The sequence below is a fragment of the Heterocephalus glaber genome, unplaced genomic scaffold (assembly GCF_053883595.1).
Source record: "Heterocephalus glaber isolate CG9 unplaced genomic scaffold, H.glaber_assembly_v1.0 deba00001479, whole genome shotgun sequence".
NCBI classification, from domain to species: domain Eukaryota; kingdom Metazoa; phylum Chordata; class Mammalia; order Rodentia; family Bathyergidae; genus Heterocephalus; species Heterocephalus glaber.
In genome coordinates, this window is record NW_028258316.1 from 1,956,616 (window position 1) to 1,972,319 (window position 15,704).

The 15,704-nt window shown below is 62.8% G+C and overlaps 1 protein-coding gene across 5 annotated transcripts in view; it reads left to right on the forward strand.

Annotated features, from left to right (window-relative positions):
- The first annotated feature begins 4,305 nt into the window (after nt 1-4,305).
- Nucleotides 4,306-15,704, forward strand: part of Adamtsl2 (ADAMTS like 2) — a 29,200-nt gene continuing 17,801 nt past the window's right edge. The window contains exons 1-9 of one of the 5 annotated variants that reach the window (XR_015439797.1): nt 4,306-4,551; nt 5,953-6,043; nt 6,504-6,646; nt 7,272-7,347; nt 8,261-8,363; nt 8,977-9,122; nt 9,239-9,362; nt 11,746-11,826; nt 13,799-13,974. Coding sequence is in view for 4 of the 5 variants with exons in the window: in XM_087182950.1 (XP_087039076.1) it covers nt 5,954-6,043; nt 6,504-6,646; nt 7,272-7,347; nt 8,261-8,363; nt 8,977-9,122; nt 9,239-9,362; nt 11,746-11,826; nt 13,799-13,974 (939 nt within the window). In the remaining variant the exon portion in view is untranslated. Of the gene's footprint in view, nt 4,552-5,952; nt 6,044-6,503; nt 6,647-7,271; nt 7,348-8,260; nt 8,364-8,976; nt 9,123-9,238; nt 9,363-11,745; nt 11,827-13,798; nt 13,975-15,704 lie in introns of those variants that run through there. The other 4 variants (XM_087182950.1, XM_004848972.4, XM_087182948.1 and 1 more) reach the window with 4 other exon arrangements.

Here is a 15,704-nt window from a genome sequence, read left to right on the forward strand (position 1 = left end):
AGCTGCTGGGAGAAAATGAGCAACTCAGAACCCTGGCCAGGTTGATGGGCTGAGCTCCACCCCTTCCTCGAACTGGCACACCTTGGCACCTTTGGCATGCCTCAGTTTCTCCTTCTGGAAAATGGAGCTCTTGATCCCCCTGCCTCCAGGGCTGCAGTGAGCTAGCCCTTCCGGGAACAGGCGTGGGCACCTCAGGGCAGCTGTGGGCAGCTCGGAAACGCTGTGTCGGAAAGTCAAGGGCCGGCACCCTCCTGGGGCGGGGGCAGGCTGGGCTCTGAGCTTGGGAGTTTTGAGTCGTGCATCCCTTTGGGTCACCTGGTCCCCACTGCCACCCTGCTGGCTGCTGCCTGACAAGTACCCCTCAGTGAGTGAGGCCCAGAGGGGAGGGCAGTACAGGTCAGCAGCAGCTGTAGCCCACAGTTTTGCCTGGGGCTATGAAATTCAGACCCATGGCAAGGTAGGGCTGGTGGGGGGTCTGTTGCACACCCTGTGGATGGGAGACCCTGCTTCTGGCTTTGCAGGTCCACTGGGATGTCCTTAGTCTTTGCCACTTCGTGCCAGAGCTGCTTCCCAGACAGCCAGCCCTGAACAGGCTCTGCAGCTCAGGCCCCAAGGAGGCGCCATGCAAACAGCCCCTGTCCCTTGGCAGCGGTGGCCTGGGCATCCGGCTGTTTGGCTTCGAGTCCCTGAAACACAGCATCAGGCCTGCTCCAGCCACACTGGGGCTTCTGACCTTGTTCTTGCCCTGATCTGGGGACAAAAGACCTTTCTCTCCCTTTCTCCTTCCCTCTGTTCTGTTCCTCCCTGCCCCTCCCTGCCCCTCCCTGTCCCTTCTCCCTTCGTCTTCCCCTTCCCTTCTCCTTCCATCTCCTTCCTTCCACAGTCCTGGGGAGTGAACCTAGGTCCTTCACAGTGAGCTACATCCTCAGCATTTTTCTTATCTTTTATTTTGAGATAAGGTCTTGCCAATTTCCCCACGCTGGGCTTGAACTTGTGGTTTTTCTTCCTCAACCTTCCAGAGCACTGGGCTACCCTCTGCGGAGCCTCAGACCATGATGGTCTGGTCAGGCGCAGCCATCCACGGGCCTGAGACCCAACTTAAACTACCCCTTTGGCCCACAGATGAGGCCAGCGTTCCCGGCTGAGGGGGGAGGAGGAGGAGGACCCGGGAGGTGTGCACTGCTGGGGCCCCCGTGGTGGTGTAGGCCCCCCAGGAACGTGAGAACTCTGGCTGTTGGTTGAGGTCAGGAAGGGGCCTCTTGGACAGAAGCTGGCTGCCCGTGCAGTTCTGGAGACTCAGGAGCATCCAGATCGCACTGCTCTGGCCACTGCCTTGTCTTCTCCGGGTGCTTCTCTATACCAAATCGCTCCAGTCCTGTGTCATGCTCAGCTGTGGCTCCGGAGCCTTTGACACCCCACAAAGGAGACACTGACTTGGCTCGTGAAGTCCTGGGAAGTGGCGGGGTCCCAGTGTGGACCAAGCGCACCAAGTCCTGGCTCTAGTGGGACCGCAGCATGTCCTGGACTCACTGGGCCAGGCAGCCCCACGTGGCCAGCTGTCTCCTCCAGGGTCGAACCTTGGCCGTGGCTTCCTCATGTCTAATTCGACCCTGCAGCCTGGTGCGGTTTTTGTCGGGGGCCAGGAAAGGCTCAAAAACTGGACCCCAGAACCCACAGCAGCCCAGGGCCAGGGTACTGCCTGCCGCCCCTCACAGGCCCGGTCCTCAGCCTCCGCCTGCACCCCCTCATGGGAGCCTCACCCACCTCACAGGTGAGGAAGCCGGGCACCGAGAGGTCTGCGATGCCCGTGCACGCCCAGCGAGGAGGACGGGGAGGACTCGGGCCCAGGGAGCCCGGCTGCAGACCCTGCCAGGGCGCAGTGAGGAGGGGCTCCGTGTGGCACCAGGATCACGGTCATGGAGGGACCAGCGGCTGTTGGTGGATCCAAGGCTTCTGGGTATGGGCTCAAGGGCCTGGTACGCACGTGCGGGGGCTGCCCCGAGTCACCATGGGTGGCATGGGCGAAAGCTCCCTAGGCATGAACCCCTCCCTGGCACCCTAGATGTCCTGACACCAGCTACAGAGCGTCTCCAGAGCCACGGCCACGAGGGAGTCCCCAGGTAGCTCTGTGCTCTCACATCTGCATGGCCCCTGTGTGTGCAGAGGGTTCCAGCCACAGGCAGAGACACGGTTCCGGCTGGATGACTCGGGGGCCCTGGGGTGTCTCAGGAGTGCCTCAGGGAGCATCTGGGGGCCGTGCATGAGGAGATGGGTGCTGTGGAGGGGCCCGAGGGGACAGCAGGCTGGGCCCAGAGTGCTTTGGTGACAGAGCCACCCCACCCTGGCTTCAGGCACTTGTGTCATGGAGGGAGGGGTCGGGACCATGACCCCACGGTTGCCAGGCGGGCGGCTGGGCTCAGGGCAGAATGCAGAGTCCCTGGCCCAACAGGCAGGACGAGGTTATCCCAGCTCCACCTTTCTCCGCCCACCGTGATGTTTCCTTGTGCAATGTCACCATCTTGGGGACAGGGATACTGGAAGGTGAGTGCCCACCCTTGCAGGTGCTGGGGACCCCACTGGGGGATGAGGGGACAGAGGGCAGCTGTTGTCGCTGATAGAGGGAGCAGGGGGCTGAGAGCCTGCCCTGTGGAGTGGGTCTTTGACTATCTCCCTCTGCAATGCCCAGGACACAGCGGTCATGGCAGCCTGTGGGTCTCGGATCTGGGGCTCCTAGAGGTCAGGGGTGGGTGCAAGCCTGGCTGGCTTAGGAGCAGGGGGTGCTGGCCTTCAGGCCGCCTCCCAGGTGGCCACCTGCAGCCCCAGCTGTACCAAGAGCCAACGCTGGGGTGGGTGTGTGGGTTGGCAGTGGGGTCTCTCCCAAGGGAAACCGTTTATCACCCTGGTGCTAGCTGCAGGTGGGAGCCAGGAGCGCCAGGAGGCACAGGGACTGTGCCAGGGTGTGCGGGGCCTGGCGGCCAGGGGAGGGGAGGAAAGCAGGGAGGCAGAGGCTCCCAGAGCAAGTGTAATGCAGTCTTGGCTACTGGGGAGGGACTGGTGGGCGTGCAGCGTGCGGGGCGTGTGAGAGCTCAGTTTGACAGGCCCTCGTGTGGCTGTGCCTCCACATGCCGCCCCAGGGGGCAGTGTGGGGCTGGTTAGGGGGAAGGTTGCAGGGACTGGGGTTGCCGCCCTGAGAGCCGCTGCCAGGGCTGGGGCTGGCAGTGCACCTGGCAGATGTGTGTGGGGTGCTAGAAAGTGCACTGTGTCCCGGACTGCAGGTTCCTCTGTGAACGACAGAGGTGCTGACCCGCACTCCCTGTGCCCAGGAGCAGCCCAGCTGGCGAGTAGCGCTCCTGTTCTTCACTGCTATTACTGGCTGCTCTTTCCTGACCTTTCCGGCTGGTGGTCACCCACGGGACAGAGCTTCCCCAGGGTGCAACTCAGCTGCTCAAGGAAGCACTGAAGGAGGAGGAGGGAGGGAAGGGGTCTCTCAAGCACCGTCGCAGGCCTGGCCGTCTGTGCACGGAGCCCGGTGTGGATGAACCAGTTCAGACCTTACAGAGTGTTGCCCTGGCTTCTGCTGCCTGGCCACACCTCTGTTTTCTGGAGTGGGGAGCTCTGGGGGGCAGGTCCCGGCCATGTAGATCCTGCCAGGCTCCCCTGGCCAGCTGCCGGCCCCTGCACCTCTGTGCTCTGGCTCAGCAGGAAGACAGCGCCTGCTGGGGGCTGCCCAGTGGGCACAGTGCCCAGCCAGGCCGCTGTGCCCTGCCAAGCTGGTGCTGAACATCTGCAGGCCCTGGCCATTCCGGCCGTCTGGTCAGCAGGCTGCACACATCTGTGCCCTTCCGGAGCCCCTGGCCAGGCCTCCCTGGGTCCCTCACCTGCTTAGACCTCTGGGGTTAGGAGGGCCCTGAAGAAGCTGGCTGGTTGCCTGGGGGCCCTGGGACCTGTCTCTGCCTCTATGGATGGGGATACCTCCTGCCTCCCAGCCCACACACAAGGGTGGCAGGGGCTGGGGATTCTGCAGGGAGGGGTGGGTTGGAGACCTGCCACAGCCACCAGCCTCCTCTGTGACCTCACATTTGGCTGCTCCATCTGGACACCCCAATGCGGTTCCCACGTGGGACCTGGGCCGTGGCCTTCCTGCCCGGCCTCCTGCTTTCAGCTCCCGGGCCGTGCAGCAGCAGCCAGCAGGCAGCTGGGCTGGCCTGGCTGGGCTCCAGAGGCGCAGAGCGGGTTAAAGTGTGCGCCAGTCCGGCCGGCGGCGGGCGGGGCAGCGGCCCGGTGGGAAGAGTGAGTCCCTCCCCGTCTGCCTGACAGCTATAAAGGCGGCTGCGGCCACGAAGCCGAAGCCGGAGCCGCCACTGGGCTGCGCCCCTCCCCTCCAGGATCCCCTCCCTCAGATGCTCTTTGAAGTGGGAGAGGGAGGCGGCCAGGCTGCAGGCGGGAGGAGAGAGGCAGAGCTGCACGTCCCTGGCCTCCGCTCGCTCTCGCTGGCTGCACACCTGGTGCTGGCCCCTGCTCTGGGAGGACAACCTGCTGAGGCCCGGCCAGGTAGGCCACTGAGTCCCTGTTCCTGTCACGTCACCGCCTCCTTGGAACCTGAGTTCAGCTCGTCCAGCTGCCCAGAGGAGGGGCTGAGCAACCCCCTGGGGCCCAGGGTGTCCTTATTCCCGAGGAGGACCAGGGACCTGACCCTCAGAGGCAGGCACAGGGCCGCCCCTCCACTGCAGCCTGTGCCCCGAGCCGCCTGCTCTACAAGCCCCTCCTGCGGCTTCTGCTGGTTTGGGACCCGGGAAGAGATGGATCCACACAAGCTGGAAGCGGGGCTGGCGGGAGGCCAGCAGTGTCTGCGAGCCTAATGAGAACCAAGTGTGTGCACGGCGCTCCCGGCACCTGTCTTCAGCTGTGGGCAGGGCCTGGTGCCAGGGGGCACACGGCCAGCGGGGGCTCTGCAGCCGGGAGGCCGGGTTGCAGGAGGAGCCTAGGAGCACAGCAGCTGGCCGGATGGGACCCCCAAGGGCAAGATGTGTGCAGCCTTGTGGGGCAAGGGTGCAGCTGGCCAACCCTGAGCACCTGCCCTGCCTGGCCTGGGGAAGGCGTCCCAAGGTGCGGGGAGGCAGGGATGGCCTCAGGGATGCAGGCGGGGCCACCTCCCCACGGCCCCTAAGAAGGTCTGGGTGTGGGAGGAGCCCCTGTGGGTCTGGGGGCTGTCGGCCTCCAACTCTGGGCTAGGTGGATTTGGAAACTCCCCTCTAACTGCCGCACAAGTGAGGTTCACTGGACCCCAGTTCCCCTCTCCCTCCCTGCTAGGGCACGGGCAGAGCTGCAGTCAGGGGGTGGGGTCACGTGCCTGGCGGCTGATTGGGTCCCTGGGATTTGACCCTGGCGTGACCCTGACAGTGTCGGGAGGGGTCAGCCAGATGGCCCTGGCTGCTGTCAGGAGCCAGCCGCTGCCCACTCCTCCTCCCCAATTCCATCTTCCTGGTGTGAGACCTCCTCATACAGAGCTGGGGTCTCGTAGAGGATGCTCCCCTGAGGTTCTCTGAGGGCCACTGGGTGAGAGGGCTGGCAAAGATTGGCAGGTGCGGGGCCGACCTGGTCCTTAGTGCCCTTGTCCTTTTCCACAGACTCCCCCCGACCCCCGCCTGGGCCTCCTGCCCCTCAGCTCTCCCTGGTGTCTCTGAGGCTTGGGCCTCAGAAGCAAAGCATGAAGCCTCTCTGTGTGCCTTCAGATCAAGGGTGGCCCAGACTTGGCATGCATGCCACCTGTCCATGCCCAGGCCTGGACAGGCCTCTCTAATCGCTTCTAGAGCACCTTCTTGCTGAACTCAAGGATGAGCAGCCATAATCAGCCGATTGCAGATATCCTTGCCACCTGGCACCCTGGGTGAACCTTGGGGACCTCCCCAAAGCTGGCTCTGGCCTGGTGGTGACAGTGGCCTTGATTCCTAGGATGGATGGAGGATGGCAGTGTTCACAATGGGCCTGGTCCTTACTGGCCATGGCGGTGGTGGCTGGGGGTGCAGCAAACACGGAGCTCTCGGTGAGTGGGGTGTCATCAAATAGGGCCCCGACTCAGCCACTTGGGCAGGTGTAGTCCTCCAAGACAGACTGACATTGGATGCGTTGTGAGGTGGGCATGGGGCACAACTCCAGGGTCACAGGGCCGGTCAGATCGGCCCCGAGCTGGGGCTCTGGCATTCTGAGGCCCTAGCCATGATGGTGGCTGGAGGTGGCCGAATGCTCCCCCGTCCAGCAAAGCTGATCTGTGTCCCCCAGGCTGCATGGGAGGGAGTGGGCCAGTTCGATGAGGCCTCTGGAGCTTGCCAAGCGCCCCCTGTGTTCAAGCCTTAAGACCAGGGGACCCACGGGCCTGGGGCTGGGAGACCTGAGCCTTAGCAGTGTCCTCCAGTTTAACTGCCAGTGGTACCCGCGGGAGCAGGGTAGTCCTGTCCTGCTGGGCACTTGAGCCTTCTGTTAACCGCCCATGGGTCTCTCACCAGGACAACAGCCCCACGTCCAACAGCCTGGAGGGTGGTGCTGATGCCACGGCCTACTGGTGGGGGGAGTGGACCAAGTGGACCGCGTGCTCCCGCAGCTGTGGCGGCGGGGTGATGTCCCAGGAGCGACACTGCCTGCAGCAGAGGTGGGGCACTGCATGGGCGGAGGCTGGCACAGGGCAGGGTGGGGTGGGCACCCAGGCCCAGGTCCTGGTGGCTCTCGGGCAGGAAGCAGCAGGGCTCCATCTCCCTAGTGGCCCTGGCTGGGGACAGCACTCTGGACAGCCCCCCAGTACCATCCATCCTGGATTTGCCACACCCCAGGTACCAGGAGCCCTCCTGTGGGGAAGCAGGACCTGCTCCCAGGGCTCTGTCTTTGAGGGGCCAGACCCTCGGCCTTCTGTTCAGCAGCCCCGAGCTAGGGGCACATGGGGAGGAGCATGGCGTGCGTGGAGCTGCAACTCCACTGTCCCATGGGCCTGGCCTTCAGTCTTGCCTCTGCTGCTTCCTGGAGAAGCTGCTCACCCTTCTGCAGATCCCCTTCCTCACGGGTAGTGCGGGGAGAGTAGGGGACCCCAGCTACGTCTCTCAGCATCCACGAGGCCTTGTGCATTAGCAGGCACCACGGGCCTGCGCCTACACGTGGTGTTGCTAACATGGGCTCTGGGCTCTGAGACCTGGGGCTGCATCCTTCCTGGGGCTGGGCAGGGAGATTCCGGAAGCCTTGGCCGCAGGGCTGTGACCCTCGCTCAGCACTTGTCTCCCTGCCAGGAGGAAGTCGGTCCCAGGCGCCGGCAACAGGACCTGCAGCGGCACATCCAAGAGCTACCAGCTCTGCAGCCTGAAGGTGAGGCCAAGGCCTGGGACGCCACTTCCCCTCCTGACATGGGTCCCCTCCTGAGGCCCTGGCCCGGACATGCAGCCCAGCACCCTTCAAGGAGTCGGGGCAGGGCTGGGGCGGGCTCAGACTGAGGTGTCGGGTCCCCCTGGACCCTCGCACACTGTGCTGACCTCCCTGTCCTCACTTCTTGGGGCCTTGGCAGCTCCACCCCTGTATGCTCACCGCCACTCCCTGGGGTCCCAGTTCTCCGAGGCTTCGTTAGCCTCGTGTCAGCGTGGAGGTGGCAGAAGCTGAGGCTGGGAGGAGGTTCTGAGGCTGGCCCAGCCCCAGGGTGCCTCTCAATGGGGCCTGTCGGTCTGAACCCCAACGTCTGCCCCAGAACACGGGGTATGGGGCAGGGGTATTGGTCCGCACAGGCCAGAAGGCGTTGCCGCTGGGGTCAATTCACGCTGGTGTGCATAGGAGTGCGGGTGACCACGGCTTCTGCGCTGAGGTCCCCTGGTCAGCTGCCCTCTCGGGACAGTGCTACTGGGTTCAGTGGACACTTGTAAGCTCCCAGGGCAGACACCCTGCCTGACTACGCTGGGCCACTGAGGCGACCCTCCCTCTCCCTGGCTCCTCTCTGGAGTTAGTCTCTGCCTGTGGCTTTCCACAGCACCAGTCCCATGCACACTGCACACCGCAGGGTCTGCTGAGGACAGAGGGCAAGAGGGCCCTGGTGGGCAGTGCCTGGGCATCCTGACACCTCTGCCTCGAGGCTGGGAGGAAAGCTGGGGCAGGGGACAGAGTGGCGGGCAGAACATGGGGGGGCATCTGCCATGTTGGAGGGTGGGCACTGCCCTTCCTGAGAATGGCAGACAGGGAGATGGAGCCAGGGAGCGGGAGGCCACCCCGTGCTAGAGCCCGCCCCCTCTTCCAGGAGTGCCCGCCAGACAGGCGGAGCTTCCGAGAGGAGCAGTGCGTCTCCTTCAACTCCCGGGTCTTTGACGGGCGGACCTACCAGTGGAAGCCCCTGTACCCCGGTACCTGCAGCCCTGGGAACCTGCCTTGAGGAGGTGGAGGGTGGGGTGGCCCTCACAGCCCCCAGGGCTGATCCTGACCCATGGGCAGGTGGGGAAACTGAGTCTGGGAGCAGGGGTCTCTAGAGCCAGCTCTGGAGCCGGGAGTGGGCCCCACATCTCCTGAAGGGGACCTGGGGTCACCCCGGGCATGTCATGGGGCTGAGCTTCCTGCTGGCCTGGCCTGAAGGTCAGGACTCTCCTACTTACTGGCTGGGGGCTTGGACAGGAACCAGCCCAGACAATCCTACATTGGCCATGGTCCCAGGGGGGCCAGGGTGGGGTGACGGCTGCTCTCTGCCTGTCTCCTCTCTTGGAAAGAGGAAGCAAGTTGTTCAGACAACAGTGTAGATGAGTCGGCCTCTCCTGCTTCCTGGGGCTGCAGTGTACCGGGGCTCCAGGTCACACACTTGGCTCATGGCTCTGCTGTGGCCTGAGGCCTGAGACCTGCCACCGAGACCCCAAGGCCCCTTCTCCACTCCTGGCCCACTTCCCATTCATGCAGAGGGGAGGCTCCTGTCTCGCAGGAGGGGAGGGGCAGCGCCTGCTCCCTACGCTGAGCCCCGTCCATCCCCAGATGACTACGTGCACATCTCCAGCAAGCCCTGTGACCTGCACTGCACCACGGTGGACGGCCAGCGGCAGCTCATGGTGTCCGCCCGCGACGGCACGTCCTGCAAGCTCACTGACCTGCGAGGGGTTTGCGTGTCTGGAAAATGTGAGGTTGTTAAACGTTGCAGTGGAAGTTCAGCTGGTCTCACGGCTCTGGCCGTGCCGGCCGCCCGGGTGGTGATGGCCGAGGCCCGTGCCCCCCAGCAGCATTTTCCTGCTTCTTGCAGCCCATCGGCTGTGACGGGGTGCTGTTCTCCACCCACACACTGGACAAGTGCGGTGTCTGCCAGGGCGACGGGAGCAGCTGCACCCACGTGACTGGAAACTACCGCAAGGGCAACGCACCTCTTGGTAAGGCTGCCCCTGGTCCTGAGTCTGGGAGCTGGATGGGCCCTCTGACCATCAACACCCAGTGGCTCTTTGCTGAATGTCCACTGCCTACCAGAGGCCACTAGGTGTGAGGATCACATTTGACCTCTGAGTAGCTGCATGGAGGTGTGACCGCCATGCTGAAAAAGGGGGAAACTGAGTCATGAGTGCAGGTTTTGGAGCCTCCAGACCTGGCTGTAGGCACTGCAGATGCTGGGCCCGAGTCTCAGAGTCTCCTCCCCTGGGGCCTGGCCCCCCAGCCCTCTGTCCCCAGCAGCACTGTCCCTCCTCAAAGCCACTCTTTGGCCTGGTGTTTGTGTCCAGTGCCGGCCTGGCCCTCTGGGGGGTCAGGGAGTATGACAGGCCTTCATAGTTTCCAAAGGATGTCACTTTGAATGCTTGGTGTTCGACTGGATGCATTTCTGGGTTGAAGTGGAAGTGGTCTTCACAACCGCCAGATGCAGGGGGCAGGGCAGCTTGAAACCCACTTAGCAGATGGGGAAACTGAGTCCAGGCAAGTCTGGACTAGAGCCAATCCTGTTGGGGCTGCTGGTCAGCCCAGGAGGTGGAGGAGGGGCTGCCTACATAGGGACAGCACGGAGCTTGTGAGGGACTAGGAGGCTGGGGCTTGGATGTGAGATCAGGGCAGGGCGTGCTGGGCCGAGGGCAGGGAGGGGATGGGGCAGGCAGTGCAGTCAGACACATGTGAATTGTGCATGTTGGGTGGCTCCCTGCAGCCTGGGCACGGGAGCAGGTACAGCAAAGCCGGAGCTACCTGACCCTGCACCTCCTGCCACTCATCTGCTCTCACAGCCTCTGCTGGCCGGGAGCACAGAGATGGGGACTAGCATCCCGGCAGCTTATGTCTCCCCTCTCACCTTGGAAGTGCCAGGCTCTGTGGGTGACAGCAAGGCCCTGATCAGGCCCATGTCCTGGCCAAGCTCCCCACTAGGGGCCGGGGGCTGGCCTGGAACCCACCCCAGCAGATCCTGCAGGCGCCTCGGTGCCAGGAGCCAAGCCAGGGCTGGCAGAATCGCGACAAGGCAGGTAATAAGGCTGCTGCCCAGGGCCAAGGGACAGACGGAGAGTAGCAGGGTCACCTAAGGTCTCACAGCCACTGGTGGGGCTGCATCTGAGCCCGCCAGCCCATGCACAGGGTCTGTGTCCTGGCCCCCGAGCCTCATGCGTGTTTCCTGACTCTCGGGTGCTTGCGTCACAGTGAGGGCCAGATGAGCTGTAGCGTCCAGCAGACCCGAGTGTTACATGCCCGGGAATTGTGTGAGCTCCTCGGTGATTCCAACACCGAAGCATGCAAGTCTGAATTTAAATAAATTGCACCTGACACGGAGTGCTCAGATCCTCGTCCTCATCCTGGATATTGCTGGAGTTTGTGGTGGAAACACCATATACAGTAGGCTACTGCAGCTCTGCTCGGCTCTGCACAGGGACAGCACCTGCTCATTCGCCACTGGCCACAGTGACAGAGTTGACACCACAGAAACAGCCGATGGGGCCAACCCAGCTGCCCCCACCTTCCCACACCCCGTTGGGGACCATTTCCCTGTGCTGCTGGCATGAGGATCGGGCCAGGACCCTGGGGACCTGGGGGATGAGGGTGGAGTCCGGGAGGAGGGTCCTTGAGCTCAGCTTACCCAGGGCCTGAGTCAGGCAGGCTCCATCGCCTCCTGCCAGAAACCCAGGGCAGGCACCCACCTGGTAAAGAGCCCCTCATTTCTCGCTGGCTCCTCTGTCCTAGGGGTCCCTTCTGGCCATCCCTTAGCCCTGCAGGGGGCACGCCCCTGCCCCAGCCCCTCAGTCCCCGTTGTGCTCCAAGGACCCGTCCATGGCTGTCTCCCGTCTTGGCCGTCCTGGGGCAGGGTCCAGCCGGCCAGCCCGGCTCCCCGCGGGGTGGCTGGGCTCCACCTGCAGGTCTCCCCAGCTTTGTTGACGGGATGTTGTGATGAGATGGATTTAGAAGTGACAAGGTGACAATGCAGAGTGATGGCGTTGTGCCTGTGCAGGGGAAACTATCACCCCTTGGTGACAGCGGGGGGCAGGACCGAGGTCGGCGATGCCAGGGTGTGAGGTCCCTGTGTTCTGAAGTACTCACTGGGAAGGGCTGGGGTGGGCACCAGCAAGGTCAGGCCGTTCTGATCGCCTTGGTGGGTGCAGGTCAGGTGCCCAAGGAAGGGTCAGCGTTGGGACAGCGCAGGGTGTTTGGGAGGGCGGGAGCCCCGTGCACCCTTAGCCGCCTCCCACCTAGCTCAGGGTGGCACCTGCCGCCCACGCGTGACTCTCGCTGTCCAGGCCGCCCCACGAGGGCTCTGTGGGCCAGGCCCGCTCACCACTATCTGTGTGCCCGCAGGTTACTCCCTGGTGACTCACATCCCGGCCGGTGCCCGGGACATCCAGATCGTGGAGAGGAAGAAGTCGGCTGATGTGCTAGGTGCGCAGCTGGGGCTGGGGCAGCATCAGCAGGCGGAGGGGCTCCTGAAGGGCCAGGGCCAGGCGGTGCAGTGGTGGGAGGCAACGTGACCCTAGGTGGAGCTCCCTGGGCAAGACTGGGCAGTGGGCTCCCTGAGAAGCTGGGTACTAGAGATGGGGCCCCTGCAGTGGCGTGGAGTGTGTAGGAGGTGACAGGTCAGGCCGAGGGAGAGGAAGCCTCGAGCAGGAAGGAGCAGAGGGCAGGCTCAAGCCCAGGCCGGCGCTGCGTGCTTCTTCCCTGCATTCTCCAGTGGAAGCCGGGCTTGGAAGGGGAGGCTGCCACCTCACAGACTCCAGGTTTATCTGCACTGCAGGGAAGCAGCGGCACCCGGTCTGGGGGCGATCTCGGGGAGGGTGACCTGTGTGGCTGGGGGCTGGCCCTGGCCCCAGGAGGTGCTGCAGCCCTGACACCCGGCGGGCAGGTGCTGCCCCCATGAGCTTCTTGGTGCTCGGCTGGCCTTATGTGGGCCAGGTTGAGAACCTGTGTCTTATTGGGGGGCAACTGTGTGAGCTCCAGGGCTTCCAGGTGAGACCCGTACTTGCAGGGATGTGGGAGGGGACCGGCCTCTGTCTCTTGGCTCTCTGTGCAGCCCCAGGGTCTGCATGGCCCGGCCCCAGCTCTGTGTCCCAGGTGCCACCACCCCAGGGATGGCCTGGCCGAGGCACGGGGCGCTGGGCTTCTTGCCAGGCCCATGGGTCTGTGGCTTGCTCTCTGGGAGCGGAGAGGCCAGGAAGCGCTGCGTTCCCCTCGCTGGCTGAAGAGCCCTCTTTTCGAGACAGACCTGTGGAATGCCAAGGGCTGCCTTGGAGCGCTGGGAAAGCCGCAGGCGGGAAGGTCCTCACCGTCAGGAAACGGGTCTTGGATGTGAGCCCCGCCGAGCCCTGGCTCGTGCCTGACGCCAGCCAAGACAAGCGGGCCCCAGCAGCGTGCCGCCTCCTTTGTTCTACTTTCTGACGTCGCTGTGTCCAGGGCACTTGCCAGGCAGACGCGTCCTGTGTTGGGTCTGTCTGATAATAAATTAATTGCTCCGCTCCGCTGTATTGCATCAGGGGCTTTGGAAGCTGGACCGTCTTTCGGCGGCCAGTTCCTGGAATCGGCTTTAAGGACACCCTTTGGAAGACAGAGTGTCCCCGAGTGCCGAGTCCGCCCCTCCATCCCTTCCCGCCCTGGAGGCTCCAGGCACCTCTTCCCTGGAGGACCAGCTCCAGGGGGCTGTTCCAGACTGGGCAAGGGGACAGGCTGGCGGGGGTCCACACATATTCCTGGGCCCTGAGCTCCCAGCTGGCTCCAGCTGGGCCCTGGGAGTGTGCCTCTCCCCCTGCCGCCTCTGGGAGAGGGGCAGAGGTGCCCAGGCCCCTTCTGCCCAGTTTAACCCTGCCAGCCCTCAGCCCCTGGGAGGACAGGGTGACAGCACAGCCAGGACAGCAGAGAGCATTGCTCTCATTGGGAGGGCGGAGCTGGTCAACTGGGGGGTCCCAGGAGTGGCCTGGGGGACAGCTCCCCATGCCAACCAGGCCAGGGCTGCAGTGCCACTTGGCGAGGCACGGAGGCTCTGCCTCACTGTCCAGGCTTGTGCCGGCCCTGGGCCTGCCCGTGCCTGTGGCAGAGGAAGGCCTTCCATAGGCTGTTGACTCTATGTCCACCCGGCCACTGACCTGTGGCAACAGCTTGTCCCCTGCAGCCCCTCAGCCTCAGAGCAGTGGAGCAGGTCCACACAGGTGTGCCAGGTTGCTGTGGGCTAATGGGCAGGGGTTTGTCTCCTCGGCTTTCAGTGGCCAGGGCAGAGGATCTGTCTCCTTCGCAGTGACTCTGAGGACTCTGTCCTGTGGTGCAGGGCAGGGCTGGCCACAGCTCCCCGAGCGAGAAGCTCTGGCTCCCTCTCCCCTCCTGCCCTCCCACCTGGCCTGTGTGACTTGCAGTGTTGCCTTCCCAGCTTTGGCAGATGAAGCCGGCTTCTACTTCTTCAACGGCAACTACAAGGTGGACAGCCCCAAGAACTTCAACATTGCTGGCACCGTGGTCAAGTACCGGCGGCCCATGGACATCTACGAGACAGGCATCGAGTACATCGTGGCTCAGGGGCCCACCAACCAGGGCCTGAATGTCATGGTGCGTGCGCAGGCGCGGGAACACGGGGCCGTGGGTGCTGCTTCCCAGGACGCAGCCACGGGCCAGGATGCATTGGCAGAGACCTGGGCAGCCCTGCCACGAATGCCCAGGGCTGCGTAGCACCTGGCTGCTCTGGGTGCCGCTAGTTCAGTCTCTTAGAGACTGTGCACTTGTCTGTCTTGACTCAGTCCCTCATCTGGTGTCCGCTTGGATCTTAATTCATTCTCTCTCTCTCCCTCGAGTGCATTAATTCATTCGCCTTTTCCTTGCATCATCACACGCTCACTCATTCATTGCATGTTTCTTCCTTCCTTCATTTATTCATCTACTCTTTGGTTCATTTATTCATTTATTTGGTCATTTGGTTATTTGCTTAGTCATTCAATCATTCACCCATTTGTTCATCTAGTCATTCATTCATTCATTTTTCATTTACTCATTTTTCTTTCTTTCTTTTTCTTTTTCTTTTTGGTACCAGAGATTGAACCCGGGTCCTTGGACTTGCACAGCAGGTGGCAAAACCACTGAGCTAAATCCTCGACCTTCATTTATTCATTTGTTTGCTCATTCATTCATTTGCTAATTCATTGATCATCCTTTACTCATTTGTTCATAGAATCATTCATTCTGTTTATTCATTTGTTTATGCATTTGTTCACTCACTATTTGTTTGTGGGGTCATTTAATTGCTTGTTTAATCCTTTGTCCATCCACTCACACATTTCTTCACCCATTCATTCATCACTTTCTTCATCCACTCAGTTGCTCGTCTTTCAGCACTGCTGTAGCTCCCTGTGGACTGGTGCTGCTAGGGCCTCTGTGCTGACCCATCCTCTGCTCATCAGGGACCCATGGGAGCCCAGAAGGAGGCTTGCCTCTCTTCTCAGTCCACGGTGGGGTTGATGCCCCCTAGCTCCAGCCTGCTCTGTTAACACTGTGGGGATAACTGCAGAGCTTGTGTCCCCTGACCCTGCCTCCCTGGGATGCTCAGGGTCCCTGGGATGCTCAGGCTCGGCAGTGGGGAGCAGGAGAGTTTGGGTGTGTTCTGCACAGCCTGCCATGGGTGTTGCCATGATTGGCAACTGGAAACCATGCTGCTGCAGCCTGGTGCCCAGCCCTGGCACACAGGCAGGGCTTGTCCAGGAGTCAGCTGCCCCTGAGAGGGGCAGGTCTGGGGCTGGCTTTCATGGGGGTGGAGGCATCTTTGTGTCTGAGTGCATTTGATTTCTCCTGCACCTGCCTCTGAGGCAGGCTGGCCCCTGGTAGGAGGAGGCCACAGGCCAGGCACTGGTATGGAAGTGTGGCGCCAGAGGGCTTGGGGGTGGGGGTCTCTGGGGCAGCCCCAGGACAGAGACAGGGGGCTTGGGCAGAGGGCAGCGTGGACCTTAGCCTTTCTGCTATCCACGCTAACTCAGGCTGGGTGTGGGTTGGGGGGCCCAGGAGGGGCTCACCTGGTACAGAGCACCCTGCCCCCTAGGGAAATACCCGGGATGCAGGTGCTCAGCTGTGGACTGTTGCTGGTCCTCTTGAAGCAGCACACTGAGGATGGGCTGGGCCCACGTCCTTGGGGCTCTTCCTTTGCTGTAGAGCGGCCTGCTCTCTGTGGGACGGTGTTGGGTGGGGCCGGTGCTGATCCAGCCGCTGAGGTCCCAGTCGTGCGTGGAAGGGGCTGAGCAGTCTGAGTGGTGGTGGCCACACCATCGGGCCCCTGTGCAGGGCCATCAGCAGGT